The 25,304-nt window shown below is 44.4% G+C and overlaps 1 protein-coding gene across 1 annotated transcript; it reads right to left on the bottom strand.

Annotated features, from left to right (window-relative positions):
• Positions 1-3,859: 3,859 nt before the first annotated feature.
• syt10 (synaptotagmin X) lies at positions 3,860-11,431 on the bottom strand. The gene is made up of 7 exons (XM_053415039.1): positions 11,230-11,431; positions 10,228-10,621; positions 7,351-7,912; positions 6,133-6,253; positions 5,690-5,861; positions 5,214-5,343; positions 3,860-3,931 (listed from the first exon to the last, which is right to left on the bottom strand). Exons 1-7 carry the CDS (start codon positions 11,429-11,431, stop codon positions 3,860-3,862), a joined length of 1,653 nt encoding a protein of 550 aa, XP_053271014.1.
• Positions 11,432-25,304: the final 13,873 nt, after the last annotated feature.

Below are 25,304 nucleotides of genomic sequence, written 5' to 3'. Positions count from 1 at the left end.
GTAACCCTTCTGTCTAACTGCTTCTTCTTCATGTTGTCTGACATTGCTTTGACAACCCGGTGCCTTCGATATCTCACGAAAAGCACTTGCTCTCGAAAACTCGCTTCACAAATACAATTGTAATTGTGGAAAGCACAAATATCTCTCTACTATTTCGTCTCACGCTGTTGTAATTATGCCACTTTAAATGCACACAACACACTTCTTGCTCTCCACTTAGGGAGAAAAAGTTATTCTTGTTGTTGTCTTGACAGCGAGTTGAAAAAAAAATCACTTACAAGAGGAACGAAGCATTAAAAACTATGATGTGTGACAGAACCATAATTAAACAGACAGAGTGTGTGTGTGTGTGAAGAAGATACGACCATAGACATGACAGCTCTTGAACAGTGTAGGTATTGTAAAGGTCAGAAACCCCTCCTCCTCCTTGTTAGTGGATGGGACGTTAACCAATCTTAAGTGAATGTACTTGTCAGATCAAATGTTCTTTAAGATGGTTTCTGAACGAGAACGAGACTCCTGTCTTCTGCGTTAGATGGTACCGTTCATATCCCAGAATATTTAGGCTTTGTTTCTGTACAGCGGGAGGAAGTAGAAATCTGTAGATGCCGACAAACAGCCAATAGCTGAGTCTGAATTCAGGCAGCTATCGCTTTATGGTGTCACGTCTGGGCTGTCCACGAGACGTCCAGTGCTTCAGCAACGAGGTTCAACTCGACTGGACACGGCTAACAGAGCAGTAAATGGGGGGGGGGGGGTGGTAGTAAAACTGTATCGTCATATTAAACGTCCGCGCTGTTTCCAGGCAACAGCAATAAGGGCCGGATGAGCCGGTGGTGACTCTGTCGACCCGACCGTCTCACTTTGGGTTCTGCAGCCCCTGAATTAAGACACAGCCTATATATAAACCCATAGTGCAGATGTTAGATTTAGCTTTAGCCCTTTCATTCAACGACACACACACGGATATGTTATAACTCTTGATTTTTTATTGTTTTATTTTGTTAAAATACATATGAAACAGATACAATAAATGATATCCCAAATGTTGACTTTAAATCTTTACAAAAGTTATCACAAACTGTACACGTCATGACAGTGTGTGTGTGGGGGGGGGGGGGGGGGTAGGTTCAATTCTCTCAATTTACCGTAGATTCACTCAATATGCAAACGATCACAGCAATCAAAGCTCTACACTGGTCTAAACATGAAGTTACTGGTTAAGGTAAGAGTCGGCGTCACTGGGTTTCCCAGTTTGACTATTTATTCACAACTATTACAGAACGTGTATAAATGTCACTCGATTACAAGTCCGCGCTGTTCAAATTAACACCAAACAATAGAGAGACGTTGGGATGTCTCTTCGTTTCTTTTGATCATTTTAACGACAACTTTTTTTAAATATATATATATATATATATATATATAGAAAACAGGTCAATTGACAAATATACTGTATGTATATACAAATGTAAACACACACACACAAGTTTGAAATGTCACATCCATTTCCCTTCAGTAAGTGATGAACAACATGCTACATGTAGGAATATTCAATATCAAGGGCGGCACAGGGGAAGATGCATCGGCACGTGTGCAAGTTCCATAACAGTACATAGCCTTTTTCTTTCTATTTGCTATCTTGGGTTTTTATTACTCACAAAGGAGAAGCTGAGTCAGATGCACTGAGCTTTATTTCATATGGCTTCATGTAAAAAACATCAACAGAATAACTAAGAGTACATGTGTATGTTTCTTTTTTTTGTTCCCATGGATTAGCAATTCCCTGAATTTGTAACAGGTGAAGAAAAAAGCTGTACAATAAAGTTTGACTCTTTTTTTTCTGCCTCATTTCTTTAATTGATTGAAGTGAAATCACTCACTCACTCACATCGGTTCATCTTTGTGCCGTAAACTGATTTTACACGAATAAAACCACATGGTCACTAAATGAAAGCAACAATCACACACTATGCTAAGTGTTTTTTATCTTAATTAATAATAATAATACAAATAATTTGAAGCCCTGTATTTGTGTTTTTTGCAATGTGCAGTAACTTTTTTTCTCATATCTTGTATTCGATCTAATCTAATTTACTTTTATTCTCTTAATTATAACAACAAACAAACAAAAGCAGGCTTATCACTTTTTTTGCTCGCAGTTTAAAATCCGGACATTGTTCTGGGCCTTTAATGTGCACTCGATTGCTGCATAAATAATATTATATATAATAACACCACCAGTATGGTACATGATCCCAGTTTACTGTACCTGCTTAGTTTCCTGCTTTTTTGTTCGCATTTTAAAACTCTGTGTTTCACTTTTAACACTGCACAAGACAATGTTTTCAGGATGAGGATGGATCTGTGTGTTGAATAAATATGAAGAATGAGTTGATGACTGAAAAGTTCAGTTACAATCTGGACACTGTATTCCTCATATGTTTAAACGTTGTTGTTAAATGTATTTAACATGTATTTTATCTTTTTAGAGCTAATTCTTGAAGTAGAAACACAAGGGACATGTTTAATCATAGGTAGTGAATACACCTAATATTCAAATACACCTGTAGAATGAGGGGATGATTAAATAATTTCCATATTCTACTTCTTATTATATTCTGATATCTATCTGGTGAATACAAAAATAAATATGAGATTGTTGTCTAAAATCAGGTTTGCCCGGTTTTTGGAAACGACTTCACTTTATAGTTCAAACACATCTTGAATGCAGTTGCTCTTCCTCTCTCTGTACATATGTCTGCTACATGTTTCTGCTTCTCTAGATCCAAGAGTCCTGTCCACTGGCCGGTTAATGGTCGATTTCACACAACTCCGACAGATGTGACTGGGAAATTTACCCAGAACGTGTAGACGCTCGATTACCTGAAAACTAGATCAGGCCTCACTGGATTTAAAGGGGACATATTATGCACATTTTACCACAGTTGCTATTGTTCCTTGGGGTCTTAATGAAATGTCTGTAGCATATGTTGGTCAAAATACCACAAGGATCATTTAAAACAGCACCTTTTTACCCTGTCTAAAACAGCCCTCCTCAGTTTGACCTGTTTTGAGGGCCCGGCTCGCGAGCCCAGCTCCCCGGCTAGCGTTAGCTTGTGAGCTAACCGGGCCGGTGGAGCCCGGCTAGCATTAGCTCGCTCGTCCAAGGCCATGTAGCGAGACTCCCTACATGGGCATGGTGTGACTATGACGTTTATTTCGGTCGTAATCCCATTCAAAGCACTCTAGCGTATCGTTTCTGACATAGAGGAACTACAACAAATCGCGGGAGTTGTTTTTTTCCAGAGTTTTTGGGACGGTAGACATGCCAGATACCCAAATGAACGTGTAGAAGCACTACAAAAGTGGAATTTTCATAATATGTCCCCTTTAAAGACTATTTCTCAATCAAGTAAACGCTTTGATGGCACTGAGCAGAGTAGCCCTTCGGACTTTGTGCCTTTTCAAAGTAAAAGCGCGATTTCACTCCAGCTCTATAACTCAACTCCAGGGCCAGAAATACTGATTGAATAGCTGGAGGTGAATCGCAGAGGACATCTCGCAGCGAAGTCTACTATTCATGTGGTCCGACAAAACAAAACTTCACAGCCGCCGTGAGAAAAACAAACTCTCGAGTTGAGTGACAGTTGGTGCTGTGCATAGCCGGCTCTGTGGAGCCCTTCAAGAGCTGCTGCTCGAATGAGTGAATACACACAGTTTCATCACAACCTTGTTGGAATGGATTCAGTTTTTTTCCGCACACAACGTGATCACAAATAGGCAACACAGCTTCGCAGCAGCTCCAAGCAAACGTCTGTTCTCTCTCACAGTCCCGTTGTCACTCTACCTGTGGTCCTCAGGGCGTCGGCGGCGGTTTGGGGGACGGACACGAACCTTGACTCTCAAAGCTCGCTGCTCGTCCGGGCCACTGCAACGTAAAAATGTCACACAACACATTCAAGTTTGGATGGAGCCATTAAATATCACGGTTTTGGAAACTGAACAGGTATTTCTCTTGTGCCGAGGACGCACTGTGATCATGGGCAAACAGATCGTTTCAGCCCAGTGATGTCAGATGGCATGAGCAGATTACGGCCGAGGGAGCCGGATGCAGGTTTAATATGAGACTCCCTCTGGAAAGAAGCACAAGCTTAAACAGGGGCTGTACAGCAGAAGCATTTCCTTTGTCAGTGACTCTTGAGTTATGTCCACGTATGTCAGGATGTCTCCAAAAGGATCAAAGTAGGAATTAGAGCCTGACCAAAAAGTTGCTATGTTTCCTAAGACTCTAGTAGGAATCATACTTTTATTTTGCCCCGTATGCAGGTTGGAAATAAGATCGACTTAGACTCGTGTTCAGACGTGTGATCCCAAACTGACGTGTGAACCAATCTCCTTCTCTTACATGAGTCAGAGCCCTTCTCTGACTCTTTACCTTTCTGCCACCGCTCACAGCATGTGGTCCATTATTTAGTTTTGCCTATGATCACAGTTTTTTACATAAAGACGTTTTACCACTGAAGATGAGTAATCACCTGTGTTTTCCTATTCGTCAGGTGGGGGGGCAGGTTCGGCAAAAGAGGAAAAAACATGGATAATATGTAAAATGTGAAATTACTGTGAACGACGTGGAAAAAAAATCTGCATCTGCCAAATGATAAAAAAAGTGGTATTTTGTTTGCTAATGATATTTTCACGAGTACATACAAGAGTCAGATTTTGGAAATATTGTAAGAAGTCTGCAAAGCTGGTCACTTCTCTATGAGCACTGGACTTAAGACTCTAAATCATGAATTCATCCGTCTTGTCTTTTAAAATATTTCTATATTGGTACATTCCTGTATTTTGTCTTTATAAAAGAAAAGCAAATCGACCGAAAAAGCGTGATTTAATAAATCTAAATGCATTGTTTTGACTCTGGTGCTGTGTGGGATACATATAGAATCCAGAAAAGATAATAATAAGTACAGAAGATAATTTAGAGGCCAGATGTTTTACTTAAAAGACCTTAACTACCCACAATGCTCTCAGACTAGAAAAGGCAAAGTGTAGTTGAGCGGCAATGCTCAATTTTCAAACGTGGGATGATCTGATTTGTCTCTTTGTAACGTTCAGGAGCTCCTAGAAAGCTCTGTAAATATGAGTTCTTTGAGACTGTGGGAGGGCAGAGGGGGGCAGTGAAGGGATGGAGGACGACAACATCACCGTACCTCTCCCAGCGCATGCCAGTGGGTGATGGGCTTCCGTGGATATGCCAGCATTTCGTTCCAGTGACCCTGTCCGAGGCCCTCGGCGTCCGGCCCGGCGCGACACACCCCGATCACCTCATTGTGTCCAACCCTGTTAGCAGCAAAACACACACACCCACACACACATTAGCACAGATTCAGATGCACACAGTTATGTGTCCTGAAGTCCGGGTGCAGACTCAGACACATAATGACTGTGCTGATTAAATAAATGTGTAATTCACCGGGTTTTGGGATGAAAAGAAAAAGTCTTGAAATGTAGCTGGAGGCTCGTCAAGGTCGAGTCTGAACCGGGAGAAAGAACTAACTGACCTCAATTTCACAAACCAATTAAATGTGTTTAAAAGCTTTTTCTTTATGGTTATCACGTCCTTAACAATCCTGAAAGAAAAGATGACCTCCAGCGAACAGTTTGTACGTCTCCAGCTTGGACTCACCGGTCGTAGTCCATCACCATGATGGACAGGCTGACTTGTTCCACGTTCTCGGGGGGGATGTCGAAGATGATGGCCTCGTTGTACACGGGGTTCAGCGTGCTCTTCTTGGTCGTTGTTTTCCGCTTCTTCAACCTGCGTCCATCGCAGATCAGATACACCTTGACATACGGATCTGAGAGACACAGGTTGTTGAGATCGCTGTTAAATAGGATGATTTAATAAGGAACTACATTTTCAGGGGGTAAGTTGAAACTGACAGAGTGAAGCTTGTGCTCTTATCTCACTCCTCTCACGCTCACACTCGTTCCCAGTGGCCTCCCAGCATCTCTTCTCCCCCATTTCCATTCTAAGTGGACACCCGCTGTCTGTTTTCCACTAAGTCTGAGTTATGGCTCAGTTTGAGCGTTTGAAGCGAGCCACATTCGATCCGCTGTCGGGGTTACCTGAAGAGCCTGTGATGTCCATGGCTTTGAGGTTTCTGCATTTGATGACTGTCAGGGTCATTCTCCCCGCTGTGGGGAGGTAGCACAGCGAGTACATGATCTCTCCGAGGTCCACGCTCTCCTGAGGAACAAGAAATCAAAACTCAAAAGCAATGTTGAGTTACCTACTAATAATATAGGTGTTGCTGTTTGTGTTTTATGTGGAGAAACATTCGACCCCTGTGGTAAGATGAACTAGTTGTCTGTAATGTAACTTGTGTGACCATGATAAGACTAAAAGATTATTTCCCCATCAATCTACATTGGAATTTCACATTCCTGCTCACAAACTACACGTGAACTAAAATGAAACCTTTTTTAAAGCAGGGATTATGACTCTTAGTTCAGAGTAGAAAGACACAGGTGGATCTTCAAGGACGTCCCCATTCAATTCAACTGTCCCCTGTACTATGTATTTCCAATTTGTGTTAATAACTTAAACTCTTGTGAGTCTGTGTGCAAACTGTAGCAGCTTCTTTATGAGATAAACAGGTAAACTCCATTGATTCAGTCAAAAACAAAAATGTGTTATTGTAAATGAACATTTTGGCAATTCATTCAAAACCAATAGATGAATGCCATCGAGTTAATTAAGGAAATAAAGATTCATATCTGGTGAGGTTTTTAACTGAATAAATAGTTGTGTTGTTAATTTATCTTACAGGAGTTAATATGAAAACAAAGACTCCCTGTTTATCCCCCTGATATAAATCATAATGAAAGCACAGGCTCGTGTTTCAGTGTTTATGTAGGAGTGAAATGTGTTTGTGTGGGCCAGTGTGTTACATATGACACTGGTGTTTGTGTGATGACACTGTAAAGCCTTGCTTGTGTAACTACTTTGGAGATTTCTCACGATTTGGTATTTTTAGTCTCATTTGCTATATTTTCATGGAGAGCACCCAGAAGTTTTTGGGAAAAAAAAGGGTGTGGGAGTTTGGCTGCTGAAACGCATTTCCCCGAGCCGTTGAATTATGCAGCCTGCTCCACCTGCCACTTCTTCTAACTGCTGACGAATTCGGGCTCTTAGGAGTGATTCAGACAAATACTTCCTGTTAAGACCTTTTCAGAATCAGTACAAGTGCCCCTTCACTGGGGATTTGTAGGAAGTTTGCTACATGGCGAGAGTGTCCTCGTGTGCGGGGATCTGGCAGCGTGCGAGTGTGAACGCCAACTCACTGTGGTCGCTGCGTGAATATCCTTCCACACCACCGCCTCCCTGGAAAGATCCGAGAGTTCAAAGAGGTTGTCCACCACCACCTCGCCGATCATGTCGTGGCTGGTGAAGCGGTCGAAGTCGTACACGCTGAAGTGCAGCTTGCGGTTGCAGATCTCGTCGTACACCACGGGGAAGCAGAAGGTCTCGTCGAACATGGGGTTCAGGTTCTTGCGGTGGACGCGCGTCTGGAACTTCTTCTTCCTCTCCGGCAGCAGGTAGATCTTCACGTACGGGTCGGAGGTGCCCGTGAAGTCCTTGGCGGGCAGGTCCAAGGCCTTGAGGATCCTCACCACCAGAGCCTGCTCCTCGTAGTCGTAGAGCAGCGAGAAGCTCAGCTTCCCGCACGTCTCCACGGGCTCCCTGGCCTCGCCCTCCGAGTCCACAGACTTCTGCTTGTAGAGTTCAGGTTTGATTCTTCCGATGCTCACTGTGGAGGACTGGCGGAGGGGCACGGCGTCCATGCTGAAGTCAACGCTGGTGACATTCATCTGACGAGGCAGGTGGCGCCTGAATGAATTGTGCCTGTTGAGAAGGGAAGAGGGCATCTGGTAAATGTCTCAAGTGTCAGTGTTACGCATGAGTGGCTTTGTTGTGATGGGTGCTAATGGTTTGTCAGGAGAGGGTACATCTGAAAAAGCATGATGCATAATAATGTGCAGCTCATGGAACTTGTTTTGACATATTGCCGTCTGGAGGAGGAGCTCACATATGGTTCCTGGTGATTTGTTTTTTGTTTTTTTACTGAAGAAGCACAGAAATCTAGATTAGAACAACCAGCGGATGCTCAGATAATCTAGTTCCACATAACCAGAGGGCTCAGGTGACTGGTGCACCCTCTATGGGTCACTGCCAAGACATGTACCAGTGATGACTCCTTGAGGCGGAGCCTTCAATTTGCTTAAGACATGTTGACATGTTTTAAACACCAACAACAACCTGGACAACCTGGATCACAGGATGATTCCATGAGCTTGGTAACGAGGGTTATTATTCTTAAAATCCAAACTAAGCAGAAGCTTCAACCTACTGCTGTTTCTCCTCCTGGTGGAAACAACATAATAAAACCACATGTGAGCGAATAGAAAGGTTTCATCCTTTTTTGTCACTTCTGAAAAAAGGAAAAAAAAATCAACATTCAGATTTGAAGCTCTTATTAAAAACAATTCCCCCACGAATGCTGCAAATTCCTGATCTTCACATCTTCTGAGGTGAAAACCGACCGTTGTGTTTGACTTGCCAATGTTGTCACCTAGCAACTGGCCCTCCTCCCAGTCCGACGGTTAGACAATCACAGCGATCTGACAGCCGACGCACAAATGATACGCTACCGGGAGAACAGCTGCAAATTTGAGTCTAGACACACAAATATTGTCACATAACAAAACATCGAAATTCGATTGAAACGCAGCTAAAAACATCCTGAAAAACTCAGTGGCTGATCAGATTGACTGCAGCTATTTGCTCTGCTGCTCCTCGTGGCTTGTGTTGCCAGATTTAAAGTATATATATATTCATATGTACTGATCTCATCTTGCTTTCAAAATGATGCTCAACCCGTTAAAGCTATTTGGATAATTGGTTTAGTGACATATCTCATAATCCAAGTGTTTGCTAGATCCATCCCCTCACATCACAGATGTCTTAACCTGGGGTAGAAGACTGTGGCTCATCCAACTGGTCTTAGAGCTGCAAAAAGCAAAGTATTGACCAATGCAGACGACTGTGGGGACTGCGTTTTAGTCCACAGCCATCTGCATTATTCAATAGCTAAGATTAGCTATGTGTCTTCATCTTACAATGAAGTAAAAATCTATTATTCATGAGTTGTGGACTGTTGTTTATCCAAATAAAACACTAGGTGTATATATACTGGGCTGGAGGAAAATACATGGTTCACCCTTTTCTTTACTTTTGTGCACAAACTGATTGATCGTCCCTCAGTTAACGGCCCTGTCATTAGTAAGAGCATTTCTATTAACCCATCAATACGTGTTTAAAAGAGAGAATCTGGAGAGAAATAGGTTAAGAACATCTACCATCTTTCTTTTCTGGTTTCATTAGGTTTTAAGATGTTTTAAGGTGCAACTTAGATTAACCCTAAATGTTGAAAATCATGCATCCCTGTCAGAAGATTGGGAGGAAGGACTGACAGAGGAGCAGGCGTTGTAATCTTTCACCTGGCCTCTCTGTTTCCCTGGTGGGCGTGTGATGCACCACGACCTTGGACTCGATATCATTTAATTAACGAGCCCAAAAGACGAACCAAATCTGTAACGGTTTCTTCTTCTTCTTCTGAGAAACCGAGCGCAGCTGCGTGGCGCGTGTCACCAGGACCCGACCTTCCACCGCTGACAGCTCCCGCCCCACAGCACTGCTTATTATGGACGTTCCCCTTTAATCACTGCTCTGGAAAACAAAAGAGAAGCGAGAGCTGATTGTTTAATCACTGTGGTTGCTTCCCGGCGTCACCATGGCAGCGTGACTTGTGATTATAGGTTTCGAGCTGAAGCAGAGAGTTGAGACACGGCCCCCAGTTGAGGAGCCTATACTGGGGGTGGTGGTGTTTTTTTTTCCCAGTCAGACGTATAGTGAAAGACACAATTTGCTGTGGACAACAGCGTTTGAAGGTCGCCGGCCAGTGACACGTGCCAGACCACCTCCAGGGCCGCGGACTCAATGTCAGGAGCTGCCAGGAGTTCTCTTTTATTTGTGTGTATCGTACGGGTCAGGAAAACAAAATGAAGTGGGTTTTCAAAATTGCTGTCATTACACTGTGATTGTGATTGGATGAATAGGCCCAGTGGAGTGGATGTGTGTGTGTGGGGGGGGTCAGGTACCTGGAGGAGGAGGTGGGCTCTGTGGTCTGCCTCTGGATCTTAGCCTGCTGGGTGAGCTTCTCCCTCAGGGCCGTCTGCACCTCGGCAGGGATGTCCGGGGACGTCTGGCTGATCTTCATGGCCGCCTCCAGGAGCTTGACCGTGCTCCGGCCGCCCACCTTCGCTTCGGGCGGGCGCTTCTTCTCCACCTCTGGCGCCTTGCACTCCTTGATCGGCGGGGGGTTGGGTGGAGGCGCCTCGGGGAAGCCCACGTGGAGACCATTCTCCGCATGGGCTGACAGAGCTTTGCTCCTCCAGATGGGCCAGCACAGCTTCCAAAAGACAAAGAGAGAGACTACCAACAGGGCGAGGCCACAGAAACCTACGACCACGGCAAGCAGACTAATAGAGATGTCTACACGTAACCATGGGGAGACCAGTAGAGGAGGACACAGAAGGACACAGAGAAAGGGACAGGAGAGGCAAGCGAGGGACAAAATATGACGGACAAACATGCAAGGGAGAAAGAGAAAACAGGAGAGAAAGCAAGCTGTAAGAAAGAGGGGGCAGCATGTGCACCTGTTCGATAAAGCAGGACAATGTAAAGTCATTTAAAACCACAGTAGAGGAACCAACCGCATTAAAGAGAAACACATGTTCAAGCCTGAAGAGACGGAAAACAATTTGGTGTTTCTCCTCTTCTCTCTCTTATTTAAATGTAGAGTTTCTAATATGTAAGGTTAATGCAGGTATCGTATTGCAAAGAGAAGAAACTAGAGAAGGACGTGATTAATTTGTCTTCAGTGAGACATCCACCTCTGTGTATCATCCACCTGTTGCTGCTCCATCAGCCTGAGCTGCAGCAAGATGCGCAACAGGTAGAAGAAGAAGAAAAAAAATACGTTCCGCAAAAGCAAAGTTCTAACAGGCGAGAGGTCAAGTGAAGATTTATCCAACTGCTCAACGTCTTCATTTCAATTGAAGAGAATTAGATTTGAAAAGGAAAGACTTTATTCCATTTACCTGCGTGTCCTTTACCTGGTATGTTGCTCTCCAGGGGGAATATATCCGAGCATTTCTCCCGGTCGACGTGGCCCGTGAGACAAAGTTCCGTGACGATCTGCAGAGCCCTCTGGCACAGGGAGATGCTGTCCTCCGCCCGGACACTCATGTCTCTCCTGTTAAGCCATTGCACGCCGGAGGAGCCGGGGGGATGCTGGTTCATCTGGGCACCGGTTACGCGCCGCGCTGTGCAGCCTGTGCGCGGAAGACAGCGGCGAGGCGCGCTGCGTCCTGATCCATATCCAGTGTGCGCAGCGCGCAGCAGCGAGTGGCCAACCCAACCCTCCGCGCGGCCAATGGCTGTGCGCACCATGCGCTGTGCCCGCTGAGTAACGGGATTACATTAGTTATGAGTACAGTGGTCCCCCCCCACCCCACCCCCCCCCCCCTCCCGAGAGGGAGCGACGACCTGTCTGTGTCCCCGCCTTTAGTCCAACACATGCTGGGTTATCGACTCCACTCCCCCCGCCCCCCCCCCAACAGAGTTTGTCCCCGTTGACACTGGATATAACAATCCTGCACAATAACCCCCCCCCCCCCCTCCTCACGTTTATATCCCCCTTACAAAGCAGATGGAGTTGGATTTAACCCCAACAGCATATTGTAAACTCTAATAGAGGGAATGTATTTGTATATTTGTACATTTCTACATATTTTATTGAGTATTTATCGTCTACATTATACTACATCACTACCTTAATACAGATGTATTTTTGCTCTCACAGTTACATTATTATTTGCACAATTCTTTTAAAAAGGTGGACATGGCTGTTGAATATTCTTTATCTGATTTATTTGATGAGTCAGAAAACAGTCCACTTCTTTAACATTGTGAGATCGAAAACATCTTTCAACATCTTCATTGATTTTCCAGAAGATTATTCATGGGTCTTGATTTTTAAAAAGGCAAGTTTATATCACCTACATCGTCCAAATAATAATGTGGATCTAATGTTTGAATTTAAACGTTGTTTCATAGTTTCCCCAGTTTCCCTAAACTCAGCATCTCTTCACTTGTCAGTCAGTCTCTCAGCAGCAAGTGATCTGCCTCTCCTACGTCGTTTTTAAAAACATCTATCTGACTGACTTGGGAAGGAAGCATCTCCACGACACATTTAAAAGGTGATGCTTCTTTAACTAAAGCTGCAAAACACAAAGATCCAAACATTAACAGCCCATTTAAACAGGAACAAAAATTAATTCCATTATATAAAAACTGTGTTCAAGGATTTTCCATCACTGATGCAACAAAGGCAAAGACTGTGTTGCCTCCGCTGCAGAAGCCCAGTCCTTCTGCAGCTCCTTTTCACAGCAGATTTCCATTATGCTCTGTTCGTGCCAGCAGGGGGGGGAACACAGCCACTGCCGAGGGAAACTGGAAACTGTGTTGGGGGGAAGAGAGAAGAACAACAGCTGCAGTGAAGGTGTGCAGAGGGTGAGTCAGAATCGTGGACTCTCGGTTTCTCAACAGCATTTGTCCTGCTGGAAAAATGACCAAAAAAGGGAAATGAGTCATATACCAGGACAATATAAACAATCCAAAGACAGCCAAGTTATAAATAAGACGGCACAAATGATAATAATCTCCACCGAGGAGGTTACAGGCTTTCTGCCGTGTCTCGTTTGTTTAATTTACTTTTTTAGCAGGACTGCACAAAAAGTGCAAAACCATTTCCCATCAAATTTGGTGGAGAGACGGGTCCTTGACGGAGGTAAGTGCTCTATTGAGAGTGCTCTCTGTTTTGTTACTGAATAAACTGCAGAGCATTCGCGAGCTGTATGCGATGATTTGATATTTCACTTTTCCTCGCTAACGTCTACATGGAAAGTGTAAAAAACTCTAAATTCTCCACAGTTTGGTTTACAGACTATAGATTTATATACTCCTTTTAAAAGTATCCCCTTTCCCATGAAGGAAGTTGTCTCACAGGTTTGAGCAACACGCCCAAAGACATCTTCAAGTGAGGGACCCAGAAGCAGAAAGCTGTTTGACCTCCACGCCGGGAAGTTAAGCAGCAGAAGGGCCAAACAATCAATTGCTAAACAGAAGTGGAGTCGGCTCAGCAGCTCCGTTTCAATCCCCTGCAATTGGTGTGAGTCACATGTGCAGGCAGACACCAGTTTGGCTGTGGGGACTGAAATGGGACGATGCTCCGAAGGACAATTAAAACCTGCTTCTGGTCCTGGAAGCTGCCTGTGGAATCGGTAAATCCTTAAAAATGTCAAAAATACGCCCTAAGCAACAAGAAGGACCCTCAATAGTGTGTCGCTCTACTCATACATCATCAGTTCTCTAAATGATCCTGATTGTATCATCAAGACCAAATAGTCCTTGAGAAACTGAGTAATTTCTCATCCTCCCACTAACCTGCATGGAAACCCGTGATCAAAACAAACCAATGGAAAGAAGTGAGAACTACTTCCTTGGTGGAGGTAATCCTGGTGAAGTTCAGTATCTATAACAGGACCCAAGCTGAATATTGTACCAACAATTTAGCCAAAACACTTCTGGGTATTCGACTCAATTGGTTCATCTCCCGCTCCGAGAGTGTTTTGTTTCCCATGGTGCATTAGTCCCGGCTCCGGCTCTTCTCTGGCGGGGGCTGTGGCTCCAGCAGGGGACAGCGGCCCATGTACTGTCACTAAACTGTCTGGGAGATTGCCTTTGCCTCTGAGTTAATTTCCCCAGTTTGTGTCTGAAGTAGCGTTGTGTAGAGAAAAAAGGAAATAGAGTTTTCCAGCCATGTGAAGAATCAGCAGGAGGATCAGCTTCACATCAACATGCACTTTAATGGCGGTTACAGGTTTCTGATTGGCGCGCTGAAAGGAGGGAGTGCTGGATCATTAAGCTTCAAAAACACAATGAAAGAAACAACACAATGTAGAAACTGCAACTGTGACTTTTAGCAAACATACACATTTTAATGACTGATGCTGTTCTTTTCTCACATTTCAACACAAACAGCAATAACAAATCCTTAAACAAACAAAATCTATACCTTCCAAGTGGTTTTTATTGATAAATCTGTTATTTGATCATATAGAAACGTGTTGGAACATCATGATTGACATGTCAGACTCATGATTGGTCTCTGGCTCTCCGCTATTTCACCTCCATCTTTGTCCAAAAGGAGGACGTGGACTCGTGCCGTCTTATCTTTATTTGACAGTCTACGCTCCAATCCATGATCTCAATTACTCCCTAAAGTATTACAGCCCGACCCGGGGTCCCTCTCCAGCACCGCTCTGTTTATCTCTGTGATCGAACCTCAACAAGCGGCGTCCGACCTCAGATCAGAAAACTGTTTTTCTTTTCTCTTTCTTTAAACGGCACAAATCTGTTAGAGTTTCAGAAGGTGACGAGAAACCGGTGACTTCCCGCCGATCGGAACCAAAAACACTTATGTTTCTTTCCCGAGAGCAATTTCAAATGACATTTCAGTTGTTTGATTTGGAGATTTTTCTTTTTTTTACGAGATGTGGAAACCACCTGAGACCAAAAGGCTTTTTACGAGCAGTAAAAAACATCTGTCAACTCCTCCGAGGACACGGTTACTGGTGAGGTGCCGAGTTCTCATGTTTGAGATTCTCCCATAAACAGGTTTTCTCCTCTGTTACTTTCTAGTCAGTTAATTGAGAATTAAAAATAGTTTCAGGATGGGCAATCCTTCATCTCTTAGGAATTGTTACGTCTCTGATTTTTATATCAGACGACTGATTAGACACTTAGAAAATCAAAAAACAATTATTCCTTAGCAGACAAAATTATCTTTACAGATAGATTCACAGAGATAATATCCCTCTTGCAGAACCACTGAGTTCTTATCGGACAGGGAATAATTCATGAATCTTGATGAAAGAAATCAGGGATATTTAGAGAGCTGATATTATTTAGTGTGTGAAATTTGGTGCAGCTCGATGGGGACTGTTGAGCCTTGGTGAAGCTTTTCCATTTCTAGTTTGTAACAAAGCTCCATTGCTCTTTTGATAAAATATGTGTATTATATTATATCAATACAGCTGACTTCCATTTTAATTTAAATTTCCTTGCAATATTTTTGTATTACAAACTGCGTAGTAGTTGTGTTTGGATCATATCACCCTTTCCACACATGGCTGATCAGAAAATAACTGGATATTGGTGTGAGAGAACAGAACCAAACAGATTCATAAGGCTCGAGAGTCTGGTTTTTATGTGATCAGGCTCCGAGGGCAAACAGAACAAAGGACTGAAAATATCTTTGATACATTTTAATACAGCAAATTCTGTCATTTGAGATTTTTTTCTGGATTTGTTAATAAAATTGTTGAAGCGCCGAACTTGGTAACAGAGTCTGAGAATGTCAAATGTCAGGGTAAATGCCAGCGGAGTGGCCACAGAGCCGGTGAGGAAGCTGCTCACATCTCAGAGGGTAGAAAATGTTCGGCGTCTCTTATTGACACATGAGAGAGTAAACAGCAGCGCGGTGGAAATATCTCCAAGTTAGTGTAGATCCCTGCAGAGTGGATGTTAGACCCAAAACTGGCTCCAGGCAAAAAGACGCCATTAACCATCTCCAGTGTTGTGATGCCGGGATCATGAGCGGCGGCGGAGGAGTGCTACGGCGACACAAACAAGATTTAAGGAGCCGCCCCTGTCACATTGGGCTGACATTAGCGGAGCCATGCGAGTGAGGAATGATTCAATAATTAACATTCATGAGCGGCAGCGTGGGGGGGGCCTCCATCACGCTGTGCCGCTGCCGAAAACAAAACCTCAGCCGGCACAACACCCAGATTACAGCCCTAAGTGATTATTTTGGAGACAATCATCAGAGATCTGAATGCATCAGCACAACTGGGGGGAAGAAAGCCCATCTGCTGAGATCATCAGAGAGAAAATCACACAAAAAGAACACGGAGGTCACACAGGGTTAGTGTCTCAAGAGCTGAGTGAAGTTTGTCGACTTGTGGAATAAAGGAGAAGGGATTCATTTGTTGCTAAACAGTTTTATTGACACCCTGGCCGCCCTCGTGGCAAACACCTAAAAGCACTGGTTTGTGTTAATTATCCTCCCAGTGCTTGAAGCCGGTGGAGCTGGGACCCCCCCCCCACCCAGAGAGAGTAGCCTCCATGCTCAATATGACACTGAGCCGTTTAAACACAATTTAAATTCACTCCCCGAGGATCTGAAAGGTCGAAATGTGAAGTAGCTTAAAGGAGACGTATGAGGCTTTTTGTTGTTTGTGTCAAATCTGTGAAGTAAACACAAAAAACGCAGTAAAGGGAGTTCCTCTCCTGCACAGGAAACACTCGAGCTGTGATTCAAAGTATAAACGGGCTCAAGCACAAGGAGTGTTATTGTTGAATAGTTTTTTTTAACCGCATGTCACATGTTTCATTTGAATAAAACATGCGACCTGCAGTGTTTGTTTACGGACTCACACAGAGCCGGTTCAGCCCCGGTAAGTGAGTCAACACCACAAATTGCCCGTGTTGCAGGAGGGTGACACACATTTAACGGCGTCCCGGGAAAGAAGTGCTTTAAAGAGATATGTTTCAATCCCCTCGTGGTGCCGCTCTGATTTAATCATGGATTTTTTCTAATGGCTCTGTGGTTTAATTAGGCCGTTGAAAGGTTAACTGCCGGGTCCGCGCCCACATCCACGACGGTCAAGCATCTTTCACAACCGTGCTCCGGCTGCAGCCGTCCTATCGGCTCCACCTGTGACCACAGAACACCTTCATTTCCACCGTCCACCTTTATATAAGTAATTACCCAGCATGTATTCTCTCTGTGGTGCTAATGCATTCCACTCTACTAGGCAGGATTCTGCAGAGATACTTCACTTTGTGGCAAAGGCTCTTTATCGAAAACAATGATTCAGTCTTTAGATTCAAGCTCCTTTCTCTCTTCTTAAAATAAAACATGTAGCAATTCTGCATTAAAATGTCTTAAAACAACTATAGACCTATGTTATATATTTTATTGACTTGTGTTCTCCCAGAGAAATCCCAATTTTTTAGTTTTTAGTCTGCTTCCACTAACATGGAGGAGGGAGGGTTTATGACCTATACCATGACCGGCCACAAGGGGCACATTTCAATTCTTTGGCCTCACACCAGCTCAATAGTCAAAATGAGGAATCACTGTGTTGAAGATGTTTACCACAGTTTTATTGATATTCATGAGATATCTGTATTATACAGAGCATGTGTGGTCCTTTAACGTGACAGTGTCGTATTCACACAGCATGTTAAACTGGATATATATCACAGTTAATATTTTATTTATGGAGAAGGACATTCTCCATATTGTTCCATCTTTACAACCTGTAAATTAAACCTAAACGTTATCGTAGCTCATGCACACGTGGAGCAAACAGGATCTCGGGCGCTCTTCATCTCGGTTTCACGCCGGCGAGCACACACGTGCTCTCAGCCCGGCTGCACTCGGATAAGTGGTGACTGATCACGCTGAGAGCGCCTCACTGGGATGTTCGGAACAATTACCTCTGCCTCGCTGCCACTCAGGACCCCTCAGGTGAAGTCATTATCTTAACCAGGGGCTGCTCACCACAGTCACAATTAATTCACATTAACAGTGGAGCGCTGGCCACCGGGGCCCATCTGGATTCATGGCTCCACTTACACTCATTACCCGACAAGGCAAGGACCTGGATTTGGCAACTTTTTGTGTGTCCCTGTTGTCCGGCAGCTGCTCGGCAGGAAGGTTCTTTTTTGTGAAAAGACAAAAGAGAAGTCACCGGTTTGTGTTTATTTGCAGGTGAACGACAGGGATCTTGAAATCCAAAAGAGCGATTTGCTTCAAGTTGCCTCTTCTCCATGCGAGGAGGCTCCAGGTCTCACACATGTGTTTCAGTTTTGTCTTTAACAAGCCCCTGAAGTGTCGTCTGCAGTGAGCCTGTGAGTCCAGCTCTCTGATTTGCAGCTCAGATTCTCTCCCACGTTCTCGTATGCCGACATATAATTTGTGTTTCCTTCGGTCTGACCTCATTTGACCGTGTTATGGCCATTTTGTGCGGTTGTGATATGCATGTTCATATTATTTGAAGGGAAATCCTCTTCTCTATTCCATGTGCTCCGTTGAGTTAATGCATGATTAAATCAAAGAGGCTCAAACTGAGTAAAACCAGGACATATTGTTCCTTTTCTTTGCTTTCAATATTAATTTCCTGCTTTACAATATGTTTTTTACTGTACATTCAGTCTGAGACAGGGAATCTGACCTCAGGACACTGTAATCATCATAATTATCATAATCAATGTGCTGTCTGCAATCATTTCTCTGATTAAAGGCACGGCGGCGGCGACAGTATCGGGCTGAACTATTCGAGTGTTTTTCACTTCACTGCAGCTTCCTGCGTTTTTCTAAAAGGAAAAAAGAACATCGCGCCTGTCGCTCACTTGAAGCTGCTGCAGCGCGACATTAGAATAACACATCAATTCAGGACCATTTCCACACTAATAAACCCGTCCATGCCCTTTTTCCATCCCACACCCACAGAAATGTATGTGCTTTGCATAGAATGTATTCTATTTAATATTGAATAATCAATAACCCAGAAGAGGAGATGAAACATGTTACTGCATCATTCATGGCATTTGATTTTTTTCCTTTTTTAATATCTCCTCCTCCGCGATGATTCAATTTATAAACCAACTCATGTAACTTAGACTCTAACACACACTCATACACACACATACACACACACACACACACACACACACTCATACACACATAATAACATGGGAGCTAGACTGCCACTCATACCTTCACAAAGGCTCAACAGTGTCCTTGTGAAAACACATTTAAATTGGATTTGTTCTTTTGTATTTGGATCTGCAACAAATTCCACACACTCATAATGTGTGAGCCCCCTAAACATGTGGGATTGAAGCCATCCTGTGTATCACTGGGCCAACGTACCACTTAGGTTTAATTTACAGTCCTAAATTAACCTGATCCCAATCTGCATGTTTCTGGACTTTTGGAGGAAGCCGGATTACCTGGAGAAAGACCCCACGTAGACATTTGAGCAAACTGAAGAAAAACCTCAGACAAACAGGGATTCGAACTGGAAACCTTCTTGCTGTGAGGTCGACGGTGGAAACCACAACTTCCTCCTCGGGTTGTCGCTCTTGACATTTTCCTCTGACATTCTGCTAAAATGTTGTGATCAACCACATAATGTAATTCTGCTGTGCTCAAGGTGTAAACAGAGGGATTCTGATTTCTCAGCTCCCTGATTGATCAGCGACTGATTGCAGATTGGGCTTTTTAAGGGCGTTTCAGACCGAGAAGGCACAGCAGCAGTGGAAACCTCTTCTATCAGACCTGCAAAATTAAAATGAGGAACCTGTAAATTGCCAAAAATCTCAACAAATCATAAAAAAACATCACATTTGACACTCAAGCCTCTCAGCAGCAAAACCATCAAGTTGGAGGTCGATGGGATGAGTGGTTGTCGAGAAAACAGAAAAATAGAAACGTCTCGATGCATTAGTAGTGTGTGTTTGTGTGTGTGTGTGTGTCTGTGTGTGTGTGCGAGGGACAAACTTACGATCATTTCCACTTCTCTATCTGGAGATTACTCAGCTGCAGACGCACACAATTCAGTGTTGGTCCCTGATAGAGGTGTTGTCATGGTTACCTGGGAGTCGGATGGATACCTGGCCGGACCAAAGAGACTCCCCACCCCACACACACACACAGACACACACACACACACACACACACGGCTATAATTAAACCCAATATCAAGCAAACTGCAGCCTTCATCTCTCTCTGTCGTCGGTGGACATTGCCGGGATGTGGAGAGAGCGGGTGTCACTCAAGTGGAGGAACTCTGAGATGCTCTGGAAAAGAGGTGGACGACTTGATAACCTCCCATCAGAGAAAAGACGGGGCGTTTACTCTTCCTCTTTTTAAGGAGCCCTTGAACAGACAAAAATACTGATTTGCCAATATCTAATTTGTTTGTGTAGACGTGTGAATCACGATTTATCCTCCCAATCATTTCCTGAGATAAACAACGATAACTTACTCGCTTAGTTTCCCGCAGCCACTTGCTCGTCTCTTCCACCGAGTAGCCGGAGACAAATCTCAGACGAGACACATAATCCCCCCCATAAAGTCATAAAAGGCCTCCCCGTCTTTATTAGAATCCCGAGGTGCGTTTAACCGAAATCAAAAAGCGAAGACAAACAGGTCTGCAGGGTTCGGTATCGAGCTCCTTGCACCCCCATCGTCTGTCTGCACTCACAGTCCCCGGCGAACATTGGGTGACCTATTCTTAAACCGCCGCCCACGCGCCGAGCACCAGGCTTGAATGAATGACGGGCTCTTCATCTGCTGCAGCCTCAAAGTGTTTTGTGTTTCCCCCCCCCCCCCCAAGGTTATTAAAGGAGAGAGGAACAGCGGCGCTTGTGCTCGTTAACAAAAGGCAAGGCTGAGGTGGTGGTTGCATAACTGTGGATAGGTGGCGCCTTGTGTAACACGTGTTGTGGAGCGCCTGCTGTGATGGACACGCGTGATACCAGAATCATCTTCCCTCTCGGACTCTGAATTTAATGTCCTCGTGGCTTGTGTCTGATAAAAACTAACCTTTTTTTACTTAAGGTCATGAAAAGTTGTCTGCAGGTATTTCTCTCAGTTTGTTTTTGTGCTCCAGTGATAAGAATACATTTATCCTTAGATGAAAAACCAAGGACAAAAACAAAGCACCATTTAAAATCACCATAGTCTGCTTACATATGCAAATAGTCCCCTGATAAAACCACACTGAAATTCTCTACTCCCCATATTTTAATTTCATAAATGTCAGACCCCTTATTATGCCTGATCCTGATTCTCTTACTTTTAAAGATGTTTTTAATTTACCTTTTATTGACACAACAGTTAGTCTCCAGGAGAGAGAGGGGAAGACATGCTGCGAAGGGCCGGGTCGGAACCGAACCTGCAGAAGAACTCGGAATATATCAAGATCCGTGACTTGTTCCCTGGAGGAGAGGTGTAAATGTTTCAGTAATGTTAAAGTGAAAATAGAAAACGATCTCTCCTGGCTCATGTCTCATCCTTCCACACAGCTGTGTTGAAGTCTATCCAGCCGGTTTTTTGCATAATCCTGCTGAAAAACAAAGAAGCAAACAAACCTTGGCCGTTGTAATTAACTACGAACGTGGGAGTCTGAGAGTCTGACGCGAGTTCAGTGGTGTCAACAGATTTGTTGATTCTACTTGTAAAGAAGTGACATTTTTCTGGAAGCCAGCCTCCGAAATAAACACAGAAAAAAGTCCATTAACCCGGCAGAATCCAGCCTCCTTACAAAGTCACCTGTTGATTCTCTCTTTGCCTCAGAATAGCCCCTGTGTGGGGAACAAGCTCACAAAGGACCCAGCAGATAAAACCAGCCTCCTGTCTTGGCCCTAGCAGGCGATGATGCTATCAGGCCCCGGCTGCAGCCTCCTGTATGGGGGGGGGGGCTCGAAGATAGGGCGCCCGTGGGGAGACGCGGCTCATCGGCACATCACCTGGGACAAAAGGTCAACGCAGCAGGAAGGGATAACACTGTTGTGTAATCATCAGAGCTAACAGAGACGCCGCCTCGCGCTCTCGCTCTATCTTCCTCCTATCGGACAGGATTATGGAGATGGTGATGGTTTCAGGGAATGGACGGGGCTGGGAGGCTGGAGCCGGCATCCAGGTTGTCAGCCGCTCCTCCTCTGTTTTCACGTTCAGGCTTTTTAGGATGTGGAGATTTGAGAAGTGGAGGAACCAAAGTAGAATTGAGCCAAGGAAGCTGTGAGAGGGACGGCTTGTAGATGGATGATTATTTAGAATTACTCCCTGCATGTTTTAGGGAGTTTTAGCGAAGTCCCTGAAGGTTAGATAACTGTCAAAAATAGTTTGTGATTTTATTTATCTATTTTCTTTCTTACTGACTGAAACAGAAAGGATGTGGTCAGGTGAAATGTGCTTCCTACCATCACATCAATGATATCCAAGTTGATATCCAGTTTGGAGTGCGGGGTCGGGAAGTAATTCCAAAGAGAGAACTAACCGAGCCCGACCGGATCCCCATGTTCTCCATGAAGGCATCTGCAGCAAAATCATATCCAGACAGGTCTATCTATCTATTCTCTAAACCACTTTGTTTGGGGACTCGACCCTTTTTCCCCCGATGTATTTATGGTTGATATTATATGTTGAAGGCTAATGGGGAATAATCACCTGCATCTGCATTGACATTAACATGCAGAGGTTGCTCTTTATCCTTGGTGGACGTATGCACTCTCTGACTCAGACTGTTTTTAACGTCACAATTATACCATCATATCTATTTTTGTGATGATATAGAGCAAAAACTTCCAGAAAAACACACATCTTATATCATACATCCATAACCCTATTTGTTCTAAAGAATAACCAGGGAGCGAATTATTAAAACTTCCCTGTGGGTGTCTGTCATTTTAAAGTGAGAAGGAGTTTTCACCTGTAGTCGTGCTCTGGGTTTCAAACTTTCCTAGACGTGTGAACTCAAAGCTGCTTCTCCACTCGGTGCTGTAATCGACCTGTGCGAATGTAAAAATGAGCCACTCGCCGATTCCCCCCCCCCCCCCCCCAGGCTCCTCTGGGCATCTTGTGGAGACACGGAGCACTTGTGGGTTCTCCATCGCAGCAGTTACACAAGTGGCTGAAGAGCAGCTTCACACGCTGAGTCTGGGGAGACTCTCATCTGTTGCTCACTTGAATCTGAAACCAGAAACACTGGACTGTACGGAGGAAGACGATGAGGTCTATCGACAGCTTGATTGATGGGCTGATTATTGTTCTTCTGCTCCTCGGGCAAATCGTCCTCCTTCTCCAAGTCCTCCTGGTCAATAATCCGTCTGTCAACTCGTGGCTCTGCTTTCCGGGATTGCGTTGTGTCCTAAAGTAAAACCGACATTGACTCTGGGAAGCAAAACGCTCGGTCCTGAGTGGCATCTTGATTGTTTCTCTCCCTGACCGCTCTGCACAGAGCTGCCACTCGGCCGTCCAGACTGCACGCTCTCTTTGAATCTGCCTCAAAAGCCGCAAAGTGCTCTGAAGCCGCTGTGTGCGAAATTAACGAAATGATGCATTTAATACGCTGATTACTTCTGCTCCATCAGTGGGGCAATGCTAGCAGTTTCACACTCTGCTACACACGAGGAGAAGAAAAGAGGCGTTCGAGGGGGAAGGGCGCAGTTTGAAGCCCTGGCCTCTTTTCTCGTCAGACAGGTGAGCAGAGGCGGCCATTAAATATCTCATTAAATATCTGAATATGGCCTCGGGCAGAGGTCCGCGACGGTTCAAGACATTCGGTCCCTTCAGAATGACAATGTCTTTGCTTTATGGCCCCGACCGTTCAACCCAGGAATAGTCTTCTGTATGGTACAGCGCACATTATAGATCGGAGCGATTGTCGTGTCATTTCTTTTTCTGTCCGATTGAAATGAGCCCGGGACCTCTGGCAATCCAAATCATGTGTCATGCATCACGTTTGTTGTTGTTTAAGTTTCATGTGCATATGTGAATATTCTCTTCTTTCGGGCACGTCGGTGTGGGGCTGTTTGTTTTGTTTGTTGTGTTTGTTGTGTTTGTTGTGTTGATGCTCTCGCTGCTGAACAACTGACACGTTTGATTTTTTTTCTTCCTGAATTACCCTGAGAACACACAGCCTCAGGTTGTTCCAGCTGCTCTGAGCCGTGGATCCACTTCCATGAATCGATACGTGCACTTGATTTATCCTCTTGCTTATCGCCAAATGATTTTATTTGTGCACCGTGATTTATTCCTGCTAATTAGCCCGAGTGTGGCGTCGTTGCCTGGTTGTCGCTTTGTGTTGTGTGCACCAGCTGTGTGTTGGCTGCTGATATGAGGACAGACGCTTGATATTCAAAAGCCAAATTTTTACATTTGCTTCTCTTTAACATTTTCGGGCTCAATAGGTAAAAAGTGGAAGTATATTTTAAACCGTGGGTAAAATGCAGCCAGATCCAATCAGAATAGAATAATTGTGTCCAGCATCATTATGTGCAGAGTGTAGATGTTCCCATGATACTGAGGTAAGGGCTGAATATACATGCATTATACTCCCCAAGTACTAAATTTAACATTTTTTATGCAGATTAATGATTAATATAAATAAATAAGGAAGTGATTATTTAAACTGGGAGATATACCAATGGGAAACTGAAGGCGTGGATTGGACGAGAGGTCCTGCTCTGAATTCTTTACATGTTTTTGAAGGTCCATTTCCAATCGTCTAACATGGAGGAGACAGGGTTTATGAGCAATGCTGCAGCCAGCCACCAGGGGGCTATCAAGATGCTTTGTGTTGAAGTCCAAAACACTGCTCCTCCTCTTTTCTCGCAACTCTCCAGTTCCTCTGCTTTGCAAAGAATTATTTCCTGGTGGTGCCGAAAACATCATGAACCACCAGTTACACATTTTTTTAATCTTGACGCTGGCTCATGAGTCAGATTGACATCCCCTTGCAGGATTCCCTGCAGGAAATGACTTGGCGTCGGGGGCACGAGCTCTAACTCATCCTGACACATCTCGTTATCGACGTAGTGACTAAGTGACGGCTGAATACAACGTGATGCGGCGTCACACACTTTGTTTCCTCTGCAGCGCGACCAGATAAATGTCCCCCGACGTTCATGTCAGCAGTCTTTAATCCAGACGAGGCGACACCTCTATTAACGGGAACCCCTGCGTGTTAATGGAAGGACACATTGCTGTGGATCTGAATCTGAGGAGGAGAGGGGGGGTCCCTGAAAGTGTGAAGGAGACTGTACCTCTTCATCTGTCATCATCTCCCTGGTTTTAGATCTCAGAACCCCAGCTCCCGTCCAACTCTTGTACATCTCTGCTTCATTTCCCTGCATCTCCCCCCTTTAACCTTTCAATGCAGATGTGTTCGCTCCCCTCCTGGCTGGCTGGGGGGGGGGGGGGGGGGGGGTGTTCTCTTGCTGCCTTAAAGGTTAATAGATTTCCTGCCCC

The sequence above is a fragment of the Pleuronectes platessa genome, chromosome 22 (assembly GCF_947347685.1).
Source record: "Pleuronectes platessa chromosome 22, fPlePla1.1, whole genome shotgun sequence".
Lineage (NCBI taxonomy): Eukaryota > Metazoa > Chordata > Actinopteri > Pleuronectiformes > Pleuronectidae > Pleuronectes > Pleuronectes platessa.
This window is presented reverse-complemented; position numbering and strand designations above follow the sequence as displayed.

Bases quoted from the DNA above. Each gene is read 5' to 3' on its own strand.
- syt10 (XM_053415039.1), bottom strand. From the start codon at position 11,431: ATGAACCAGCATCCCCCCGGCTCCTCCGGCGTGCAATGGCTTAACAGG. The intron at 7,913-10,227 runs GTACCTGACCCC...CCTTCTCAACAG, and splicing joins GAGCCCACCTCCTCCTCCAG to GCACAATTCATTCAGGCGCC. The intron at 3,932-5,213 runs GTACGGTGATGT...TTTACGTTGCAG, and splicing joins ACTGGCATGCGCTGGGAGAG to TGGCCCGGACGAGCAGCGAG.